Source organism: Hemicordylus capensis, chromosome 1 (genome assembly GCF_027244095.1).
Source record: "Hemicordylus capensis ecotype Gifberg chromosome 1, rHemCap1.1.pri, whole genome shotgun sequence".
NCBI lineage: Eukaryota > Metazoa > Chordata > Lepidosauria > Squamata > Cordylidae > Hemicordylus > Hemicordylus capensis.
This window is the reverse complement of record NC_069657.1, coordinates 313,626,438-313,649,073: the sequence shown is the minus strand read 5'-3', so window position 1 is coordinate 313,649,073 and position 22,636 is coordinate 313,626,438. Positions and strand designations below refer to the sequence as shown.

Here is a 22,636-nt window from a genome sequence, read left to right as displayed (position 1 = left end):
GGAAAACTGCAGAATGATTTAGCTTTATCCCCATAATGTGCTCTCCTGGCAAATAAATTACTGCTCTTCCCATTATCCTAAAAATAAATAAATAAAGCTACACGGATTCTTTAAAAAGTCAGGATTGGATACAGCTGCTTGCCAAGTTGGCATTCAGTGACAAGCCTGAGTCTGTTGTGGCATAGTGTCTAGAATGGTGTAGCCAATAGTCTTGAGGCAAGCTCAGCTCTCTCCCCAAGTTTGCTCTGTGTTGCAAAGATAGCACCAGGTGATCACTTACCACACAGGGTCCATACAGACATAGTGTGAAGCCTCGGGTAGACGAACCTGTGGCTAATCTGCAAGCCTGGGAATCAGTCCGCAGATGATTGACTAACTGCAGTTTGTCAACCTCCAGCTTCTGGGCAGAGGAAGCTCTCCCTCTTCCTAGTCTGCCCAGGCTGCATCCCAGCAAGCTCTATACCACACACATCACTAGACCATGGGGGTCGGATGTCAGTATAGCAGCAACCATTGACCACAATCTTCAAGGGGGCATGCCTAGTGTGATTGTGCCTATTTGGCATTGATCACCACCCTTGTCAGGGAAAGGCATTTTAACCCTTTCCTCACACCACTTGCACCACTGCCATTGCAAGATCGCTGCAGCCCTACAGTCTCGCACAAGCACAATTACTGGTACCGGGGGATGGCGAGGGGCACTAGTTTCCCATTACTCTGGGAAGGGATCGAGATGACTTCCTAGATGGGAATACGTATAGGAATATGTATATATTCTCTCCTAGGAGGTAAAATGTTGGGCTGGGACTGGCATTGTGCAAAAATTGCAGCCTTCCATAAGACGGTTATGGGCCTTCTCCATTGCTGCCCCTGGACTTTGGAATGTACTCCCTGTCGAAATAAGAGCCTCCCCATCTCTGGCAACCTTTAAAAAGGCACTGAAGACACATTTATTCACCCAGGCTTTTAATTAGATTCATAGTTTTAAATTTTTTAATGTTGGTTTTAAATGATTTTAATGTTGGTTTTAAATGATTTTAATGTTTAAATGATTTTAATTGTTTAATTGATTTACTTTCATTTTTAATTGTTAATTGGTTTTAATTGGTTTTATTTTGATGTGAACTGCCCTGAGCCATTTTTGGAAGGGCGGTATATAAATCAAATCAATTAATTAATTCATAAGAAAATGTAAATTGGCCACTGCAGGGCATGCTGGGGCAGGGTACCCGGGGATTTGAGCAACCCCTGGCAAGCCGAGTGGCCATGTGGGACCAAAAAAAAAAATCTCCATAGAAATGTGTTGCGTGGAGAGCAGACTGTCAGAGGGGTGCTTGGACTCTTACTTTGCAGCAGTCACCGGGATCGGGAGTGTTGCTGGGGTACTCTTCCCGAGGGCTTTCATGGAACTAGTAATAGGGTTGGGCAGCGGCAGCCCTCCGGCCTTCATGTGTGTCTTGGTATTTCTGCCAAATTGGTATTTCTGCCAAAGTGATGTGGTATCACTCCCCTGGCATGTGTATCCTTTGGGGGGAAACAACCGAATTGCTCGTTCTTTTATGTTACCAGGGCTTCATGTGTTTGTGTACATATCTCTGCAGTCCTGAATTGCTGGAGACCTCTCTTGCCATGCCCATCTTTTCATCCCATCCTTTTTGTTCGGATGGACAAGTAGTGCCCATAAGTTGGAGTGAGAAATGGGCTTCTCCAAAGTGGTCTTCTCCCTTTAGATGGATGACTGCCAGGGACATGGTGTCCTTGTTGCCAGGCAATGGCAGGAGGAGTATGGAGACAATGGAGGGCGGGGCAGGGGGCAGGCGAGAAGCATGGCTGTCATAGAGCTGACCCATTTCTGGGTTGCTCTGAGCCACCCTCTCTATGGTTTCAGGAGGAGCCACAGCACCTTAGGCAACAGAGGAGGCAACAGGGGAACTCAGGTCAGCCCCTTGATGCTCAATGGCTCAAGGAGCTTGGTCTTAACTTGCTCTATTCTGTCAAGCATCACCTCTCTCTGAAATGCTCTGCAGCTTTGGGGTGTGTATGTGTGAGGCTGTGAACAGAAGCCTGATCTTAGGCTGGAGAAGAAGGGCAGCCTCCACCATAGGGAATTGGGGCTCCCTGGAGCCAAGGTGTTTTTGCCCAGGGCGATGTTTAGGCTAGGCTTGCACTCCTGGTGGCATGCCTATAGTTGCCACAATGTAGGTGGGTGGAGAGCTATCCCCTTTCCGCTTGTTTAAGAATAAGATTGTGGCCCTGTTTTACCACTTAATGTCCCATGCCTTCATTGGTCCAGGCACAATATATTTATTATTTCTAGGCAGGAGTGGCTTGTGAACTCTCCTCCGGGGGGGGGGGGGGAGCATGTGGCTTTTTTAAGGTAAACGGAGCCGGTGCTCTGTGCCGCCCAGCAGCCCCCGTGGCGGGGAATCGCCTCCGCCACTCACCTGGCCGCTGACGGGGGCTCACCTCAGCGGGAGCCAGGTGAGTGGTGGAGGCGATTCCCCGCCACGGGGGCTGCTGGGCGGCACGGAGCACCGGCTCTGTTTACCTTTAAAAAGCCCCCCCCCCGCCCCCGGAGGCGCGTTCACGAGCTGCGCCTGTTTCTAGGTATTTATATCCTACCTTTTGGCTCCAAGAGAAGACTCCAAGGTGGCTATATAGCAAACTGGCAGATTAATTATATATTTAATCTTAACTAGATAAATGTATAATTTGTAACATGATGTGATTTGTACGTAATTCTGATTCTGCAGTTCTGATCCCATAACAAGGGCAGTTGAGATGGGCTCCCTTGTTTCAAAGATCTAGATTACTGAAGCGCAGATCTTAGAGACTGACAATGATCCTCTCCCTAAGAGTCCCAGAAGAAACACTCATTCATGTGTTGTTTATTATACTTTAAAAGTACAAAAAAAGAAAAAGAGTGGAGTGCAAAAATCTTTTTTCAGGCTGAAGAGTGACCTCAAGATGTGGGAAAGTTGTCTATTGCTTATGTTATTTTTACACCCACTTTTGAATGCTTTGAGGCTACATTTCCCCTGAGTTATGACAGATATTGCCACCCACCTTAGTTCTTCCTGCCTCTGCCCTAACAGAACCTCTTTGTTGTTTTATCTAATCAAATTCAGAGGCTCTGCTATAGTTGGCTCTTTATACCGTTCAAAGTGGTTATATTTCTGATTTCCCAGGCTTCAGAAGAACTAAAAATAACCAAGCAAGAATCTGCAATGGAAGGCTGCAATTTTTGCCAGCATTCTGAAGCAACCTAGTTAGAATTCAGAGAAGACTACCAACCCCTAACAAGGCCCAGAATCTGGATATTGATATGGTCAGGGCAGGACAAAGGAGATACATGACAGGGAGACAACTATACTTCGTTAGGAAACTCTGTCTTCATGAGGAATTGCTAATCATTTTAAAAAAACCACACAAAAACAACAACCAAGTTGTCTTCAATGGAACAAGCTTTCAACTAAGGGCCTAGACCAGGCCTGCACAACATAAGGCCTGGGGCCGGATCCGGCCCTCAGGGACTTTTTTGCTGACCCTCAGGAATATCCTGCAGCAGCATCAGGAGCCCTGAAGCGTTCTTGGCTCATCCCAGTAACAAGCAGCAGCAGCTCAATGCAGTTGGGCGTTTGAGTCAGATGAGATGCACGTGGCAGCGCTGGACTGATGAGCAAGTGAGCCACTTTTAGGCAGCATCAGGCAGAGCACACCCCAGAAAGGCAGAGGGTCCATCTTTCCTTCAGTTCCCCCTTCTCTGAAGGGGCCATCCTCTGTCCTCTCCAGGAACTGCCTTACAATGGCATTCTATGCATGTTTACTTGGAAATACATCCCACAATATATCCAGGATGGCTTACTCCCAGGTCTGCAGGCCTAGGATCGCAGCCTGAAAGCAACAGCAATTTAGGGAGAGAAGAGGTCTTGGCGCTTGTGTGGGGCTGGCAGGCACTCCAGGTGCCCCACTGTCTGAGCAGGGAAATAACCTGTTTTCTGGCCACTATTCCTACTGGGGGGAAAGATCCACAAGTAACTAATAATTGCCAGGGGTGAAGCCAACATTGAGCGGATGGGTTCAAAGAACCCGGGCCCCCGCCAATTAGGGGCCGTGCCTGGTGCCCCAGCCACACCCCTTGCAGCTGATGTCAGACACAGGGGGCATGGCTTCGCTCAAAAATGGGGCTGCACAGCCCTGTATGAGAGCAAATATTGGCCAGTGCTGCATTTGCAGAGTGGACGGATTCCATATAAGTACCAATCCAATTAAACACCTGGGGATAAAACTAACAGCTTCTAATATTTGTTTTAAAACAATTACTTGCTGATGTTGAAGAACATATTGGCTGATTTGCACAGGTGGAAAAAGTTGAACCTTTCATTGCTAGGAAGAATATTGACAATTAAAATGAATATCCTACTAAGGATAAACTCCCCCCCCCCCAAATGATTACAATAAGGATAGGGGGAAAAGACAATGAGCCGGGGCTTACAATCAGTGAGACCCGGTCTAGCAGGGTGAGCGGGGAGGGAGCCCTGGGTGGCCGGATCGGCCGCCCACACGCTTGCCGGCTCCATGACAGAGCCAGCGGGGGCTGGGGAGCTCGAGGGCCGCGCGCCCCCTGGAAGCTCCAGTATGCCCTGCGCGAGCACACAGGGCATACTGGGGAGACCTCTGGAGCTGGGAGGCAGCTTTGCGCCTCCCCTCTGGGGTCTCCTCGTGAGTGACCGTGGTGCGGAGCCGCACCGTGCCGCGGCTACTCACAATCGGAAAGCCCGGGTTTGCGGAGCACTCGCTCTGCAAAACCGGGCTAAGGGGAGGGCTAAAAAAGCAGACTAGCCACTTGTAAGCCGCTGGGCTCGCCGGTGGTTTATGTGATCTGCCAAAATCGGGCTAGGCTCTCCTAGCCCGATTTTTGCTGGTCGTGAGAATAGCTCCACTGAATGAGTGGCAAAGGAATAGAAACACTTTTACTGGGGCTTCTAAGAAGCCCAGAATTAAGTTTAGGATTATGCAAGATGTGAAAGAGCATGGAGGACTGGGAGTTCCAAATTTGAAATTATATTATCAAGCTAGTTGTTTTACACGGATTGCAGAATGGATTAAAGAACCATACAGATGGATTATGTCTATGTAGGAGACAGGTCTTTCTGAAGGTTTACATGAATATCTATGGACTGACATCAAAAGAACGGATGTGGATATAAAAAGTCATGCCATTGGAAGTAGTCTATTAAATGTTTGGGATAAACATTAAAAAAGAATACGTCCAGCTTTATCTCGTCTGGCTTCAATATTAAATTTTCCCATGAAGAAGAATATACAGTACTAAAAAATTCAATCAATGGAGAGAGCGTGCATACAATCTACAAAGTCAATTTTTTGGAAATACAAAGATAAAAAGTACTCAGACTTTTTCCTCAGAATGGAAGAGTGAACTGTCATGGTTTCAATATCTGCAGATAAGTAGCATAGTACAGAAGGAAATACAAAAGCAAGGCAGCAAACTCAGAGATGTGATAGAATTTGAAGTATTAATAACTAAAAATGCTGAGCACTTACTGGGTCTAATATTCAAGTTGTTAGTGAAGTGTGACTCAGAATCAGAGCAGGTCAAAGACTGTATGATTATATGGATGCAGAATCTGAACAGAACAATCGATATGCAACAATGGGAGTACCAATGGAAAGTGGACATCAAATTTACAGTGAAAAGCACATTAAGAGATATTTGGTACAAACATATTTTTCAGTGGTATATCAACCCAATGATGATTGCAAAAACTGATAGTAAATAAATTGCTGGAAATGTATAAATTAGCCAGGAACTTTTTATCAAATGTGGTGGACATGCAGCAAAGCTCAGAAATTATGGAAGACAATACACAGTAGGATGCAACACATTTTAAACATAGACCTTCATTTTTTTTACCAGACATTTTAATGTTAAATATCACCAAGCCTTATATTCTTGTAGAATATACAGAGCTGTCTTTATATATAACTGCTGCTAGGATTCTTTATGCCTCTAACTGGAAAACAAATATTGTTCTGACATTAGAGGGATGGTATCTTAGACTTTGGGGATATGCATCAATGGCAAGGATTACTTCATATATAAAGAACAAGTCAGCGGACAAATTTGAACTTATTTGGGAACCATTTATACGATACAATTTGCGACAGGGTCAGATACCTCATCCGAGATTTGGATTCTCCTTGCAAATAAATTCGTGAAACGTTTATAATTTTATTATTGATTAACTTTGATCCCTAAGTTACTTAAACATTTTTAATTGGAGGTCAACAGACTAAATCAAAATGAGAGTAGATAGAATAGGGTGATATGATATAGAGTTAAAATCTGGGTTGGTGTATAAGACATATGGGAGATGTGAGTTACTGCATTTGTGTAATTTTCTATTTTTTTCTTTTCTGTAATTTCCTTTCTTTAACAACAAAACAAAACAAAACAAAAAAATGCAGAGGGGCGTTTGCTACAGGCAGGGATAGCAGCTCCTGGCCACACTGCAAACGCAGGGCTTCTGGTATTTGCTCTCAAACGGGGCCGCAGAGCCCGGTTTGGGAGAAAAGCCACGCCCCCTGCACCTGACATCAGATGCAGGGGGTGTGGTGGGGGCACCGGCGGGAGGAACACGGGCCACCGGCTGGCTTCCTCTGCCAGTGATAATTGCTTTCATTAATATTGTTGTTTAATGTAATAATGCATGGCAATTGACCTCAGCCCCCTCACGTGGTTAATTCTGGCCCACCAGGGCAATTGAATTGTGTAGCCCTGGCCTAGACACATGATCTGGGCATGTGATAGCCTGCCAGAAATGCCACTCTTCAAGCATTTGTAGTGACACACCAAGCTGAACCAGATGCATGGCAATAGACTGGCTCCCTGAGATTTGCTTTAGAACCAATACACAGGCTTAACAAACATTGCTTGCAGTTACAATGCACTCCTGTGCACAGGCTCCAATAGTGCCTAGGATTGTGGCCAATGCCCCTTCCTCATTTAGCCCAACAGTGTGGATGGCTGCTGTGCACAATTATAGGGCCACTAGGCCCAGGGGTTGTCCCCAACAAGAAAGCCCACAGCCCTAGCAAACTCCCTTCTCTTTCCCAATCTGTGTGCTCTGTGACGGAAAGGTGGAGAGGCAGATGGTGTGCCTTCTCCCCATTTCATCTTCTGCTCCAGCCCATTGCATGTCCCCAACCACTGCCTCTCCTCCATAATCCTCCACACTCAAAACGAGATTGATGAGGCACCAGATACCCATGGGCCAAGAGCTAACACCACCCATGTCATCTATGGAATTCTTTGCCATGGAATGTGGTGATGGCTACCAGCTTGGATGGCTTATACACATACATGGAATATAGATCTATCAATGGCTGCTAGTCTTGATGGCTCTAGACAACCCAGACTCAGCGGCAAGATGCCCCTGAATATCATATTCAGTGAAGCAACAGCAGGAGAAGGGGCATGCCTCCATCTCCTGGTTGTGGGCTTCCTAAGGGCATCTAGTGGGCCACTGTGGGAAACAGAATGCTGGACTAGTTGGGCCTTGGGCTGTTCCAGTTGGGGTGTTCTTATTTTTGAAACTGGGGGTAGCATTAAAAGCTATTTGTAATATGGGGAGCAGGGGAGGAAAGATAAGATGCCATTCTATGCACACACAGTTTCCTTCATATTTCTGTGGACAGAAGCTATTGGCTACAAACTGTCATGAAAAAGACAGAATGGATTTCATGGGCTGGGATTGCAAATGCCATGTATAGTGTTCCACTCGGATATTTCTCAGCTTTCCCTTCCAGTGGCAGCCCTTAAATCCACCCCAGGCCAATGGCCCTCTGGAGTAGCACTCATGAGGTTTGAGGGGCTGCTACTGAGAGGAAACATTATCCCTCCCTTACATGTGTACACTAAAGCACTTTCTGCTTGCATGTGAGAGGGTTTGTATCCCAGCCCATAAGATTCATATATAATTGGCTGTCATTAGTTTGATCAAGCATAGCTATTCAGAAGTAAATTCCGCTTTAACCAATGATACCAATGAAAATCATTAGTATAATTTATATATGCCGCCTTACGTCTAAGTGCTGTGAAAAATTCTAAGAAAACAGGCAGTCCCTGCTCACAGTCTAGAATTTTGTCCTGGTTTTGATAGAGCCCCTGTTTTCTGGAAATAAGAAGTGGGCATAGTCAAACACCTTTGTAATTTTAGAGTGTGTGGAACCCAGAGTATGACACAATGCTCAAGTTCTCCACAGTTCACAAAACTCATATTTTCATCACCTCCCACTGATCTGATGCTGCAACAATGCATGTTGGCATCAATTCTCAGGCCACTCTCCCTACACACATTTTCAAAATGCAAGCTAACTCGGAGGTAGATCTATCAATAAGGTAGCTTTTGTACAAGGCAGTCACTGGCACTGATTTGTCACAGGAGGAATTACTCTGACTGGGGCAGCCTACTGCTTATATAACACACCCTCATGGGTCGGGGGGATCCATTCATACCAGTACATCCCAGGTAAGTGCACTTGTGTCACCACTTTGGAACAACCCCTTCACCAATCACCATCGCCACGACCTTCTTAAACCCTGAGAACCAGCATTAAAATGTAAGAATGAATTGAACTTAGATTGTTTTTTTTTAAAAAAATGCTATCCAGAAAACTAATGATAATTCTGCCTTTTAAAAAAACTGTACATGTGTGGTAAGTTCTTTTTCCCCTGACGCAGATACTGTGTGTTATTTTTATTGCATAGTCATGTAAGGAAGTAGCAGCAGTGGCCACGAACAGAGAACACAGTTTAAGAAAAATTCTCCATTCACTGCTGTTTGTTTGCTTTTCATCCAGTATGAAACTTAACCTTTAAAAAAAGCATGGCTTTGAAAAATAGCTCAAGATTTATTATCATAATATCTTATTTCACATATTTCTAAGTTCAGTCCTGAAATACTATCTAATCAGATGCCTCAGCCAGACTCAGCAGTCTTTTTTCTTATCTCTCACTCTTATTTTAAGGCTTCATCATCATTTGGACATCAGACACTTCTGGAAATGAAACTTACAAAGAATAAGTGTAGAGATTTTCTTCTTTTTGGTATAGTACTGCATAATCATGGCAATACTGTAGTCTGACATGAAGCCTACTGAGGTCATCCACACAAATCAAAATATGTGTTCTACTCATGTTTGGGAGCTGTGTGTGCTCCCAATACTTGGTTGTGTGGAAGCAAGATAAGAGGAAAACCTGGGTAGCAGTGATTCTGTGGAAGCAAGGTAGCTACCCAGGTTTTCCTCCTACCTTGCTTCCACACTGTAGAATCCAGGGGAAAGAGTTGTGGTATGCAAGGACAAGGCAGTGGAATAGAATCAGGAATATTAATAGTTTAATGAATATATATTATGTACAGAAAGGCAAGTGCAGACTCCAGGAAGACTGTGAAGAGCTCTGAAACGGTTTCCAAACTGAGTGAGTGCATAGTAGAATAGCAGATGAAATTCAGCGTAAGTAAGCATATTGGGGTCCAAATTGGTTGTGACTGCTCAGGAAAAAAATCTTGGGGTCATGGTAGGAAGCTCACTGAAATGTCAACTCAGCACTGAAAAATACAAATTCAGTGTTAGAAACTATTAGGAAAAGAATTGAAACTAAAACAGAAAATACTGTAAAGCCATTGGCTGATATCTAGACTAACATGCATGCTGAAAAGCATTCCGTATGTGCAATGGAAAAGGTTGATTTTTCTGACCTGTTCTCCTGCTCTGTAGCTGCTTGTGCCTCCTGAAAATATATTCCAAAGGGTCCCACAAGCCTTGAGGACCTCTTTTTTTTTTTTAAGGCATAGTGGGCTGCAAAGAAAAGGGGAGATCAGCAAAAAGCAACCCTCTCCCACTGCACCACACATAACATTTTTTGGCATGTGTGGAGTTAGTCTAGGCATCAACCACACTCTAAATGTAGAATGCGGCTGCATTTAGAACACCATGTACCATTTTGATCACTTCAAATCAAACCTAAAATAACACAACTGGAAAAAGTCTAGAAAACAGTAACTAAAATGATCAAGATAGCTGGAGCTACTTTCCAACAAAGAGAAGCTAAAGCATTTGGGTTATTTTAGTTCAGAAAAAAAAATACAACTTTGGAACACAATATACATTTGTAAAAATACAAATAGTGAGAATGTTTAAACAGCAGACACACACACACAATACACTGGAATTCAGAGTGACCCAATGAACGAAGTTGCTCAGCAGTAGGTTCAGGTTAGAAGAAGGAAATATTTCTTTACACAATTTAACTTTGGGAATTCTTCGCATGTTACACATTTGCTATAACACAGTGGGGTGATGGCTGCGAACATAGGTGGTTTTTAAAGGAATCGGACAAATTCATTGAGCTTTAATGTCTATCAACAGCTATTAGCTATGAATAGCTACATAGGATTTCTGTGTTCAGAGGCAGTCTCACCTTGCATACTAGATGGATAAGACAAACAACAGGACATAGTCATAACCTACTTGTAAGCTTTCAGGGGCAACTAGTTGGCCACTGTTGGAAACAGAATACTGGATTAGGTTGACCTTTGATCTGACCAAGCAAAGCTATTCTTATGTTCTTATCACCCGTAGCTAACACTGATCAAATCTACATGGATGTACATTTGTTTCTATAGAATTGGGGCCACACAATTAAAATTGAGATGTTTCAAAAACACTTGATCTAGCTGGTTTCAAATGAAAACTTTGAAAACGATGTTCAAGTTTTTAGTTAAAAAAAACTAGTCAGTCTCAGTAGAATGTTGTCTTATTTGTATTCAGAAATATTTCCACAGTACACAGGGAGGGTCAGGTAAACTGTATGAAGCAAATATTAAGATGGAGTTAATTTTTTCCAAAAGGCCAAAACAATAGTGTGTGGCTCTACTTAGCTGTGTGTGTTGTTTGTAAAACAATATAATATCATTTCTTAGACCAGTGTTTCTCAACCTTTTTGGAGTCAAGGAACGCTAAATTTTGCATGCAGTTTCAAGGACCGCTACATTCTTTGTGCAGAGTTTCCCGGACCGGCAGTTAGTAAAGGGGTTTCAAGTTTATTAGTACTATACTACTGGCATACACAACTCAAATGACCTGGCGGGCCACAACTGACCGTGACTTGGCTCATAGGGGCCAAGGTCAATTTTTAAAGTGCTGATTATTAAAGTAACATTTAATCAATTAATTAAATCAAAGTGAAATTAATTAAAATGAATTTAATCAAAATTTAACTTTTACACTTCTGGCAGGTCAAGATTAATTTAAATTAAAATAAAATACATTGAATTAAAAATTCTAATAAAATAAATACAATAAAATCTGTACAAAATACACAACAATAAAATGGACTGTTCTTTAAATCAAATGCTTTCTCTCCCCGCCGCTCCCCCCCCCCCTTCTCCCTCTCTCCCTCCCGCCTCAGTCCGTTGTTCCGGAGGTCCCCGTGCACCGGCAGCGCTTTCTTCCTCCCCTCCTCGTCGCCGCCTCCTCGTCTGCCAGGGCCCGCCGCTGCCGCGCAGCCGATGACATAGCTGTGGGGGGCGGAGGGTGAGCCTTCTACCCACCCACCGGCAGCGGCGGCGGGCGGCGATTCATAAAAGAGTCGTGACGCCGCGGCCTGGTGTCTGGCCCGGCGTCGTCGTTTCCCAAGCAACTGCGAGGCGCGCCTGCTCAGTTAACTGCGCAAGCGCACCTTGCAGTTGGAAAGTGACGCCGGGCCAGACGGAAGGCCACGGCGTCACTCTTGTATCAGCCGCTGCCGCTGCTGCTGCTGCTACCGCTGGGGGGTGGGTAGAAGGCTCCCCCCCCCCCGCATCCCCCCAGCCGCGCGACAGCGGCGGGCCCCGGCAGAGGGGACGGGCGGGCAAAAATGGCGCAGGGAGCGAGCCCCCGCGCGGGGCGGGGAGGGAAAGGTGGCGGGAGGAGGCACGGACCCGCATCGATCCTCTTACCATGTTTTCTGAGACTTTTTCCATGAGCTTACATAATATCTACCTTCATTCAATACTTAGCGGTCTTTCGTGTTGTTTTATGCTGTATAGCTTTCAGATGAGCAATGAGTAAGACGTTTCTTGGTTGGAAAACTGTCAAAACTGAGTTTTGTTTTGGGGAGCATTTTGGGCAGGCATTGGTCAAGAGCCTTAAAATGTCATGTTGGAAGCTAATCTGAAAAATGTTCATTTACTTTTCATTTATTTAGTACATCTCATGTTGAGGAAACCTGAACTACTTTAAGACAACCTTGGATGCGTATTTCTGGCTACCTGAGTTAGCTCAGCAAGGAATTTTCCTTAGCAGGTAAATGGGGCAATATTATTATGCCTGTAATGAGATTTGGTGTAACCGAATGTAGATACTTTCCCTGTTACAGTATCTGCATTCTAGATACTATAAAACAGGATACTTTCCCTTATTTTTGAATTTATGCTGCAATGCATGGGGATTGTAGAAAGTAACCAGGCAGATATCAAAGCGCTACAGCATTCAAAATGTTTTGCCCATGTGAAAACTAGGGCCCTTGAGGAAGATCTGGAGTGAGTGGCTTCTTGGATATTACTAGGGATGTGCTGAAGTGCAATTTGGTGTCTAAATAGCAGGTGCATCCCTTAAAAAATGAGGGCTTACACAGCCCCTTTCAAGCAGAGGAGAATAGGGCCATACCTGCTGCTCTGATCACCACCATTGCTGTAATCCCAGCATTCCCCCCAGCTGTGCCAAGGGGGCATCTCCTAGCTGCCCCTGTGTGATGCTGGCACACACATAGCCTTCACTGCAGTGGGCATAGTGGGGAGGGGGGAGTGCCAGAATTATGGCAGTGGCTGCAATCTGAGGAGGAGCACGTATGGGCCTGCTGTCCTCTGCCTTAAAGGGGCTGTGTAAGACCACATTTTAAAAGGGATGTGCCTGTGACTCGGATGCTGAATCGTGTTTCAAGCACATCCCTAGATACTACTATGATTACTTATTTTAAAGGGATACTACCATGATTACTTATTTAAATAGAGAGGGAGCGCCATCAATGTGCACGGTGCTTTACAGAATAATATATGTGAAAAGGTATGCGTCCCATGGAGCTTACAGTGTAGGCTAACAGAAGAATGTTTTTTGTGAAGGGCTGTCATGTTAATTAGGCTGCAGTCAAATACATGAGTCCTTAGAAGTTAATAACTTCGTGGTTGGGTTGTAAGAAACATTAGATGGATTATACTTATTGTCATCTCAGAAGCTCAATCTTCAAACTTCTTTTGAGCCATTTAACTTATTAGAATATAAACAATTTAACTAAAATGGCTATCCATACTTGAATATATTTGGGTAAATGAGGCATGCTGTAGGTTCAAAGAGTCAAACACTGTATGCAAGATTGTTATGAAGTCAAATACCTGGCTACACTAATCACATTTTGTATTTGCATTTTTGTGTCTGTTTAGTCATCTTAATGATTTGGAAGTTTAAACCCAATTACTGACTATGGCTCACCGGTTTTCAAAAGACGACCTAGATGAACAGTTTGAACAGTTTTTAAAAGAGGTACCGTTCTATTCCCCCCCACCTGCTTAAGTGTATTCTTTCATTGTACTACCAGCCTCTTGTGTCTAAGGGCTTCCAGAATGTCCCCAGCTCCTAATGCCAGCTCCTGTCAGCCAGGAAGTGCTGCAAGGCAACTTCCTGTTACCTTAGCAGCAAGTAAAGGAGAGGTGTCCTGCTCTGTCCAATTTGCCTTGCATTGGATGCCACTGTAGCTGGGGGAAGGGGTGATTTTTGTCATATCCCTCTGAAACTCATTGCACATGGCAGAATATGCCCTTATGATTGTGTGACCCTCAGGGGCATAGTTTGGTGATGCATGTGCAGCAGTGGGAAAGAGAGATCTGTGAAAATCACCCCTTCCCCTGCTCACGCTGGAACTCGCAGTTCTACATGCATGCAATGCTAGTCCAGATGTTGGTCATTGTTCCATAAAGTCAATTAATAACAATGAATGGATACCAATGCAATATTAGGCAAGTCTGGAGATTTCAAAGTTGTAAATAATGTTTTTCCGGTGGTTATCCCTAGGAAGAGTGTGAAAGTGCATATATGTTTTATTGAGTATTCCAACAAAAATAACTTACTTCCACATAATGCTTTGAATTTTTTCCAGTATAACATGTAAACCACATTAAGTGTCTTAATTGATTTCCTACCCCCTATAAAATACTTCAGTTCAACTGCTTGGCTGCTTGAAAAACATTTGAGATACGACATGTGAAATTAATATGGTTAGGGGTTTTTTACTACCTAAATGGGTCAAATAACACACCAAACAGATCACAGTCTATTTAGGGCATCAGGAAAATTAGCATAGTAAAAATTTCTGGAGGGAAAATTAATGTAAATTTTATGCAAATAAGGGACATTTTGAATTGGAAACATTTCCAGAAAACCCACATCTCTGGTTAGTATAGAACTAAGTACTGCCGTTTTTTAGGAAGTAGTAATCTGGAATAAAATGGTATGTTCTTAATATTCCATATCAAAGAGCTCTTTCACATATGACAAAATTGACCCCATTTGGATCTTCTAAGACTAACTTGCAACATATGAATTCACTTCAATGAAGCAGATTCATGGAAAGAAGAGTTTTCAGTAGCTGTTTGTGAGAGAGGACAAAATATGCATCTTTGTTCCTAATCTTTATGGAGCTTAATATGAACAACAGGAGGCGGTGTTCTTTATTAGTGCCGTGTGCTGTTTTGTACTTCCTCTAAACTAAAGCATCTGGAACTGGTTGCTGTGAGATCCATGGCAGTAGACCATGAGTCCATTTCTTCTTAAGTTATCATTCTTTGTTGGGTGAGAGGATGTGAAGGCTGGTGCAAGTGCCTTGCAGCTGAAGCAAGGATCCTGTTAGGGAAAGGGAAGGTCAGTCTGTGTAAACTGAAACCATAGCCTTTTCTGTGTGTTTGGGCATGTACTTATCACAGTACAGGTGGGAGACTAGGTCCTAGAGTTTTTCTTCCCCATATCACCATTACCAGCAATTGAGAAGGAAGCCATTTCCCCACTCTCCTATTCATATGTCTCCTTGATGAAGGATGGAACAGATATGTATCTGAAGCAGGGGCCAAACGCTCATTTTGTTTCCATGCGCTCTCGGCCCCCATGATGTGGGAGCGGGAGCTCTTTTTGATGTTTTTTCCCTTGGATATTAGTGTGTCTCTCTTTCAGCCTTTCAATCTTTATTGAAGACATTTCTTTTCTGCCAGGCACTTGCCCTTTAATTTTAGTTAAAAATAAATCTCTGATGCGGTTCTTGCTTTTTACACCACCCTGAGTCTGTGGATTGGGCGGTATTTTAAATCTTGTAATAAATAAATAAATAAATAAGTTTAATGTACATCAGGGATATTAATACAGTTGGCATATGCCTAGTAGGAACAAGGAGGAGAAAGAGGCATATGTGTTGGGGGGGGGGGGAGGAACAACTGTGGCAGTCTGGATCTTATTCTTGCATGCTGTTCATGTGGGATGGTGATGATGGCTTTCTATCGCCTTCTAAACACAGTGTCTGGACATTCCAGGTTGTGAACTTGTGGGAAATGGTTATTGCTGCATTTCATGAATGAGGCAGTCTGATTTATTTAATGCAATATGTTTACTTTTAGGGGTTACTCACTGTCATGCTCTGTATTAACTAATCAATAAGAATCTTTGTTGATTAGATCCAAGTCATACAGATGATTGCACTGTACATCGTGTGTTCCCATGGCTGTAAAAGGTTTTCTTCACACAGTAGTTTGTCAAACTGCCATTGGGAAGGTATAGTTAAAGACCAAGGGACTTTTTCCTTTTTTGGTATTTCTGTAAATGGTAGTGATCAGGCAATTGATATCAGGGACCTGTAATGGCAGTTTTTCTGTAGGTGTTTTCTTTCCCAGCTGTTACTCTTCTGTTTGAAGTTGACAAGATGGCTGGACATAGAAAGTTTCCAGATCTCAGTCGCAACATCTGGGGAGGTTTCAGTTTCTCCAGTTACGATACTCTGAGGAGTATCAGCAGCATCCAAGTCCCACTTGCTGGACAGAGGATGCAGTTAGTCAGAAAAGAAACAGCAAGTGATAACAGAACTTGCATCAAACACCTGTCAGTAGCTCCCAACTCAGTTGTTTTGGGGCACTGGTGTTGCATTAATATTTGTGCTGGGCTTTAAAACACAGAACTTAACTTTGACTGTTATTTATAGGATATAGATTTTAAAAGTAAATTTGTTTTTTTCTGGTTTGTTCAATAGATTGGGAAAGCAAAAATAGGTACTATTTTGACTTTACAACTCACCACAGGCTGTTTCATATGTATTTACCACACAGAATGTTCTTCTGTCTAGTGACAATCTATGACCTGTGTGTAGATCCTTGTGTGACAATTGCACACCAATGTATTTAGCCACTTGCAACTTTCCACAGGCACACATAATACATGTGATGATCTATTCTATGTGCACTTTTTAATATGAAAGTGGTTTCATTGTATGAAAACTGCAACGTGAATTGTCCCTAAGTGTATGAAATCGCTTAGTACTGCATGCTATAGCAATTAGAGCAACCTTGCAAATGGATCCAAGAAAGCTACTATCCGAAGGAATGTTTGACTAGCCTTCTTAGGCAAGGTAGTCATATTTTTGAGGATGTTTACGATCCCTGATAGACACTTAGCTTTTCAGCCTAAGGGTTAGCACATTACTGTGTTACTAAGGTGATAATGGTAACTGGCATGCAAAGACCCATTGTTTTAAAAGGAATGCTGCTCCCTGGTTATGGCCTCTTCATTGAATGTGAATTTGCAGGATTTGGATGTGAAAAAGTTATTGCCACATTAATGGGTTCTGAGCAGATTGTGTCAGTTGGCCCAAGACTGCATATAGGCATTGTTGCACATACAGGTGGATATCATTATCCATGGGAGTTGCATTCTTGGCTACAAGTGTGCATAATGAGGCATTGAGGCAATGGGAACCGCGGCAGGGAGGAGGCCTTTTTTTTTTTTTTGCTAAAATAGCTAAAAATTTAATTAGAGACACCAAGTACCATACTGTGCTCTGTGGGTCTGCAGCTGTCCTGCAGTGCCCCCCACAAAGCCCCAATTCCACGATTTTCCCATGAAAAATAACAGAAAATTTTCCCCCAAGCCGCAAAATGGCTCGCTAAGCGAAATGGTGGCCGGAAATTACTGTAGAGGTCATTTCTGGCCACCTAGGAGCCACAGACACACAATTTCTAACCCTTTTTACTGCATATACCAAGATCAGGTCTCCATTGCCTGACCACGGGGACGTCAAACCATGGTAGTTGGGACAACTACCACATGTATTGACAAGCGTTTGTTTATCCTGATCACTTTAAAAAGCAGAACACTTGTGGCCTTCATAGCATCATTGTAGGAAAACCCTTGACATTTGTATGCTGAAAGAGGTCAGTGTGGGATTTTTCATCCAAACATGTTTTTTAACTTGGACCACTTGCTATACTGAGCTTCTTGTATATAAAAAATAAGATAAAAACCTCATTAAACTGTGATGGCATGACTTCATGGAACATAAATGCTTCTAATTTTTTTACAACTCCTATGAGATGCAATTAAATATCAGTAGTAGAACAATTGTATGTATTACGATGCTTTTCCTGTGTAAAACTTAAAGTTTTCTTAAGTTAAAATGACAAGAGCCCCTAAAGGATAAGACTGACAAACTGCAGTTAGGTTCTTGTTTTTTATATACAAAAATATTGTGAAGTGATATATTCAGCCATGCTAGAAGAGAGAAGAATTGTCAGAGACCAATCTGTAGTTAAAAGACAAAAAAAAAAAACAAGTTTAGAAATATGTAGCATCACAGAATATTACTACTCTGATCTCCAAACAAATCATGGGCATGATCCAGCCAAAGCAAAGTACTTTTAGATTCCATTGAGTTTAATTCTTCTTGAAATCAATGGAACTTGAAAGTACCTTGCTTTGGCTACATCTTGTTGTATTTTATGGGCAGCCAATAAAAATAAACTTGAATAATAGAAGTGATAGGGCATTTGTAACTAGCCTACTACTGGTTCAGTCTCTTTCAGATGATTCATTTGGAAATGAACCAAAGAAAAAATCCAGTATTCTTGAGACCACTGGGCAGACCAAGAAAAAAGAACTGAAGAAGCAGTCTGTGCCATGGTGGATATCTGAGGATGATTCAGATGATGGTAAGGAATTCTGTCCTGTCCTGTATAACATCTTTGCTATTTGTAGCCACAAGGTGTCAGTCAAGCCCTTTTGAGTCCTTGTAGATTTATTTTGAGTCCTTGTAGTTTTTTGGCCATCAGTAGACCAAAACAGAATATGAACAGTGAACCATAAGTACATTAGAAACAATAACATTGCAGGTATACAGTAACATCAGTAGCCCAAGGTACCTCTACAACAGCCATCCATTAACATCAGTTCCCCAATTGCTTCCTAATTCTTATTGTAATCGACATAACTAAGAGAATGACTGTGGCTCCTGTATCTTACAAAGTAAGTTTGTTTTGGAAATTTTGTCCTTAAAATACAAAATATTGAGCCTTGTTCAGGAATTATGTGTCATCTAACGACATGAAATTCTGCATGCAGAACGGATGCTTGTGAATGTAGCTTGATTGTACTTTTGCAGACTTGTTGCATCAGGTGTTGGCTTGAAGAAAATAGTTGCTTTGCATGTAGAAGCCTGTTTCTTCAGAGGTTCTCTGGATTACTGTTGGTGGATTATATTTTAGAACAAGCAGCATAATTGGAAGCCTTAATATATATTTGATGTATAAGCTAACCTGATACCAAGTTCTGTTTTTATTCTAAGCTGTATTCTAGTCACAGGGTTGTAGGGAGGGAGAGGCAGTGTTCATTGACTCTCCACCCTCTTGGCAGCATTCCATGCCACCTCCCATCTTGTTCCAAAGGATCCTCTCACTCTTAGGAATGGATTTTCTGCTATAGGGAGGAGGAGGTGGAGGAGTTCATGTGCGCACTCTCACACATTATAGGGTTAGGCTACAGCCCGTAGCTTTTCCTTTTTAGTTTTGCAAATGCAGTTCACAAAAGCAGTAAGGAGATCTGGTGAGCATATAAAGAAGTTAATTCCTCCATTTTCTTCTGAATGAATTTGCCAGTACATGAGTACTACTTCCTTTCATGTTTAGGCTACTACAGGCTAATAGAACTTACAGTTTGCAGCTATAATCCTCGGGACACTTACTAAGAAGTCTCATTAAATTCAATTAAACTTATTTCAGAGTAGGTACAGGATCACTCGTTGAGTCGATTCATAATATTCATTGGGAGCTGACTTGGCATAAGATGTTAGATTCCAGCAATCCTTTGTAATCCTTTGAAAAACAACTCCTTACCTCCTGTGCAAAGTGAAGATATGCTGCACTTTGCATATCCATCTGTATATTGCAGCTATAATCCTTTTCTCTATATAATCCATCTTCATGCTGTGTCTGTGTAGTAATGCCATTCTAAATTCCTGTTGGCATAAGTTATATGACAAATGACCTAGTTTCTTAGCCCGCATGCTGGTGAAATCTGGTTCTACACTAGGCACAAGAGGCGTGAAGAACAAAGTAACTTTTAAGATTGCTGGAAATAAAATGATATTGCTGAAAAGGCTACAACAATGGAATGAAACTTAATGTGGTTCCTGAACACTGATTTCCCATGAAACCCGCAAATCTTTGTGTACTCCGAGCTTCAGTCTGTGGTTCTTCAGTGGGGCAGGGGGGACACATAATGCTATGGAGTTCGCCTTCTGCAGAATTACTTCTGCACAAGATTTGTAATGTTTTAGGTGCTCTCAATATAAAGACAGGGCCTTTCATATATTTTCAGCTGTTAGACTACTATCCTATGTTCACTTACCTGAGGTAAGCCCCATTAAACACAGAGGGAGTTACATTATAGGTAAATCAAACTGTTGGGTTCTTAAAGAAACATGGTATATTTGGTATATACTAAATATTCTATTTAAATCAATAAATGTCAGAGTCAATAGAACAAGTAAAGATGTTTAGAACTAAGCTGCTAGTAAGTTACCTGTCTGTGTGGTTTTATTTTCCTTCAGTTTAAATAGCCCTAGATCTTGGACTACTTTGATTGCAGTGCTCAGCATAGCTTTGCTTAAACTACAGCCATCAAATTACTCTGGAGCACATAGACTGGCCACAAAAATCTAAACAATGCAGTTTTTATATCAATGGTGGAAAGTACAAGTTCTTCTGGGTGGTCTCTGTCCTTCACACGATTGGGTTTTGTGTTCCAGTGAAGGCAGGATCGGGAACTCTTCCAAGCTTTCTTATCCCTCATAAACCCCACACCCTTCTGCCTGTGGCACCAACCCAGGATAGATTTTTATCTTTCTTTTTGCAAGTCTGGAGAACTATCAGTGCCCACAGTTCTGTACTCAGGTGGGACTGGGTCCGGGATCCTTGGGAGATGTTTTCATGATGAATTGGAGCGTGGGTATACTTAAATGTTTCCACCAATTCCACTCCTTCCTCAAATCCTGCAGAAAATAGAATAAGGCAGAGCATACTGTATTATAATGGCGCCCTGGTGGCTGCAGGGCCCTTGGTTCCCAAGTGTCTTGCATCTCTCACACAGGACTTTTGTCTGTCTCCCCTACCAGCCAGCACTCCAGTTGCAACAACAGGGCAAGTCACTTCACCCAGATATCTCACAGCTGCATGGAAAATTCACCCACCTGACTGTCAGAGATCCTGACAGTCTTATCTGCTGTGAGGAAACCCTCCACTTTCGTATTTTACTGGGCGAAATGGAAGAGTTTCCATTCTTAGGTTGAGAAACTTCACAAAGGGGATCTCGCCACGGCTCCTCTGCCATTTATACTGTCTTACTTACTGGACTATAAAAAATCAGGGCTTTGCATGGCTGCCATTTAGAGTACAGTACATTTAGTTGATGTCGTGGCTCACTAGCAACAACATAATAATGTTGGCAACAACATCATAATCCTGTTTCCTCTGTCCATTCAGATGCCCACTCAGCCTCCCTGCTGCAGAGCGATTGGCTGTGACACACTCCTAAACTAAGGAGGTGAAGGTTGTGCATGTGGCATTAGACAGGAGGGGGCAGGAATTATGAGGGATAAGAGAGCTTGGAAGACAGCTTGATCCTGTCTTCACTGGAATGTGACGCCTAATTGTGTGAATGGACAGATGACCACCAGAAGAACTTCAGTTACAGGTAAGCAACCTGACTACTTTGCACTTTGTTCATGAGCAAAAGGGCCTTCTTCATCATCAGCTTCATCATCATCATCCTTTCACTGATTGTTTGACTGATGGAGGCATCAGCATTATTGGGGCACTTCCCCAACAGATGGGTGGTTGTTGTTGTTGTTGTTGTTTATTTCAGTTTCTATACCGCCCTTCCAAAAATGGCTCGGCGGTTTACACAGAGAAATAATAAATAAATAAGATGGCTCATATTTAAGTTGAAACATGAGCCCCTGGAGGCGCAGTGGTAAAACTGCCGCCCTGTAACCAGAAGGTTACAAGTTCGATCCTGACCAGGGGCTCAAGGTTGACTCAGCCTTCCATCCTTCCGAGGTCGGTAAAATGAGTACCCAGAATGTTGGGGGCAATATGCTAAATCATTGTAAACCGCTTAGAGAGCTTTGGCTATAGAGCGGTATATAAATGTAAGTGCTAATATGGTTCACTTATGATCCAAGACACCTTGATTATTTGTAAAGATGAGTCTTTTTTCTGTGTAAAGGTTGAAGTGCCCGATAGAAGTTAGGCCTGTGCATGTCGGAACGGTTTAGAATTCCATGTTGGAATTTCCAACCCCCACCACCAGGAGGCAGTGCCTCACAGGGCAAGTGCCCCAGGGTAGGAGCGAGGTGGTGGAGCCTCTTTAAAAGCCACCCAGCACTGGTATGGGGGTGGCTGAGTGGCACAGTGAGTGAAGTATGGGTCCTCGGGGGAGAGTGGCGCATGGCAGCCTGGGAAGTGTGTGCAGCTGCCAGAGGCTGCGTACAGGGCTGACGGTAGTTTTGCCCTCCCCAGCACTACCACCCCCAGCCCTTTGTGCTTTTCAGTTTGCTGAGCGCCACTCTCTCCATGTTCCCGGGCAGGCCTAATACAAGTACTCTAATCTCAGTGCCAGCATTCCAATCGGAGATGTGGGGTGGTAAGTTTCCGGGGGGGGGGGGGGATCCCATGCTTTATTTCACTGCGGGAGAATGTCCATTTCTAAAACTTAATTAGCTGACATCCAGACTAGCATTGCACATGTGCAGATGTAGAAGTTGCAGGCTATTGCTGTGCTTAGCTTGAACGGAGAGGGGCGGGGGGCGGTGATTTTCGCCAATCTTCTCTTTGCTCCGAAACCCACTGTGTGTCACCAAAATATGTCATTGAGGACATATTCACAGAGAGAAGGGAAGATTGGCAAAAATCGCCCCAATACACACACACACACCCAAGCAACCGTGCAGCAATAGTCTGGAACTCACTGCTGTGTGTATGCAATCCTACTCTGG

General features: G+C 43.1%; 1 protein-coding gene and 1 long non-coding RNA gene across 9 annotated transcripts in view; one reads left to right on the top strand and one right to left on the bottom strand.

Annotated features, from left to right (window-relative positions):
* Positions 1-9,397: 9,397 nt before the first annotated feature.
* On the bottom strand, positions 9,398-11,820 carry LOC128341079 (uncharacterized). The gene is made up of 2 exons (XR_008314192.1): positions 11,522-11,820; positions 9,398-9,632 (listed from the first exon to the last, which is right to left on the bottom strand). It is a non-coding gene; the product is annotated as an uncharacterized LOC128341079 (long non-coding RNA).
* The window catches only part of CEP162 (centrosomal protein 162), a 95,074-nt gene continuing 83,942 nt past the window's right edge, over positions 11,505-22,636 (top strand). For 4 of the 8 annotated variants that reach the window (XM_053287152.1, XM_053287150.1, XM_053287151.1 and 1 more), the window contains exons 1-4: positions 11,708-11,858; positions 12,272-12,369; positions 13,503-13,602; positions 18,161-18,296. In XM_053287152.1, coding sequence (XP_053143127.1) covers positions 13,543-13,602; positions 18,161-18,296 — 196 coding nt within the window. In that variant the 5' untranslated portion in view covers positions 11,708-11,858; positions 12,272-12,369; positions 13,503-13,542. Of the gene's footprint in view, positions 11,620-11,707; positions 11,859-11,923; positions 12,132-12,271; positions 12,370-13,502; positions 13,603-18,160; positions 18,297-21,217; positions 21,334-22,636 lie in introns of those variants that run through there. The other 4 variants (XM_053287149.1, XM_053287148.1, XM_053287155.1 and 1 more) reach the window with 4 other exon arrangements.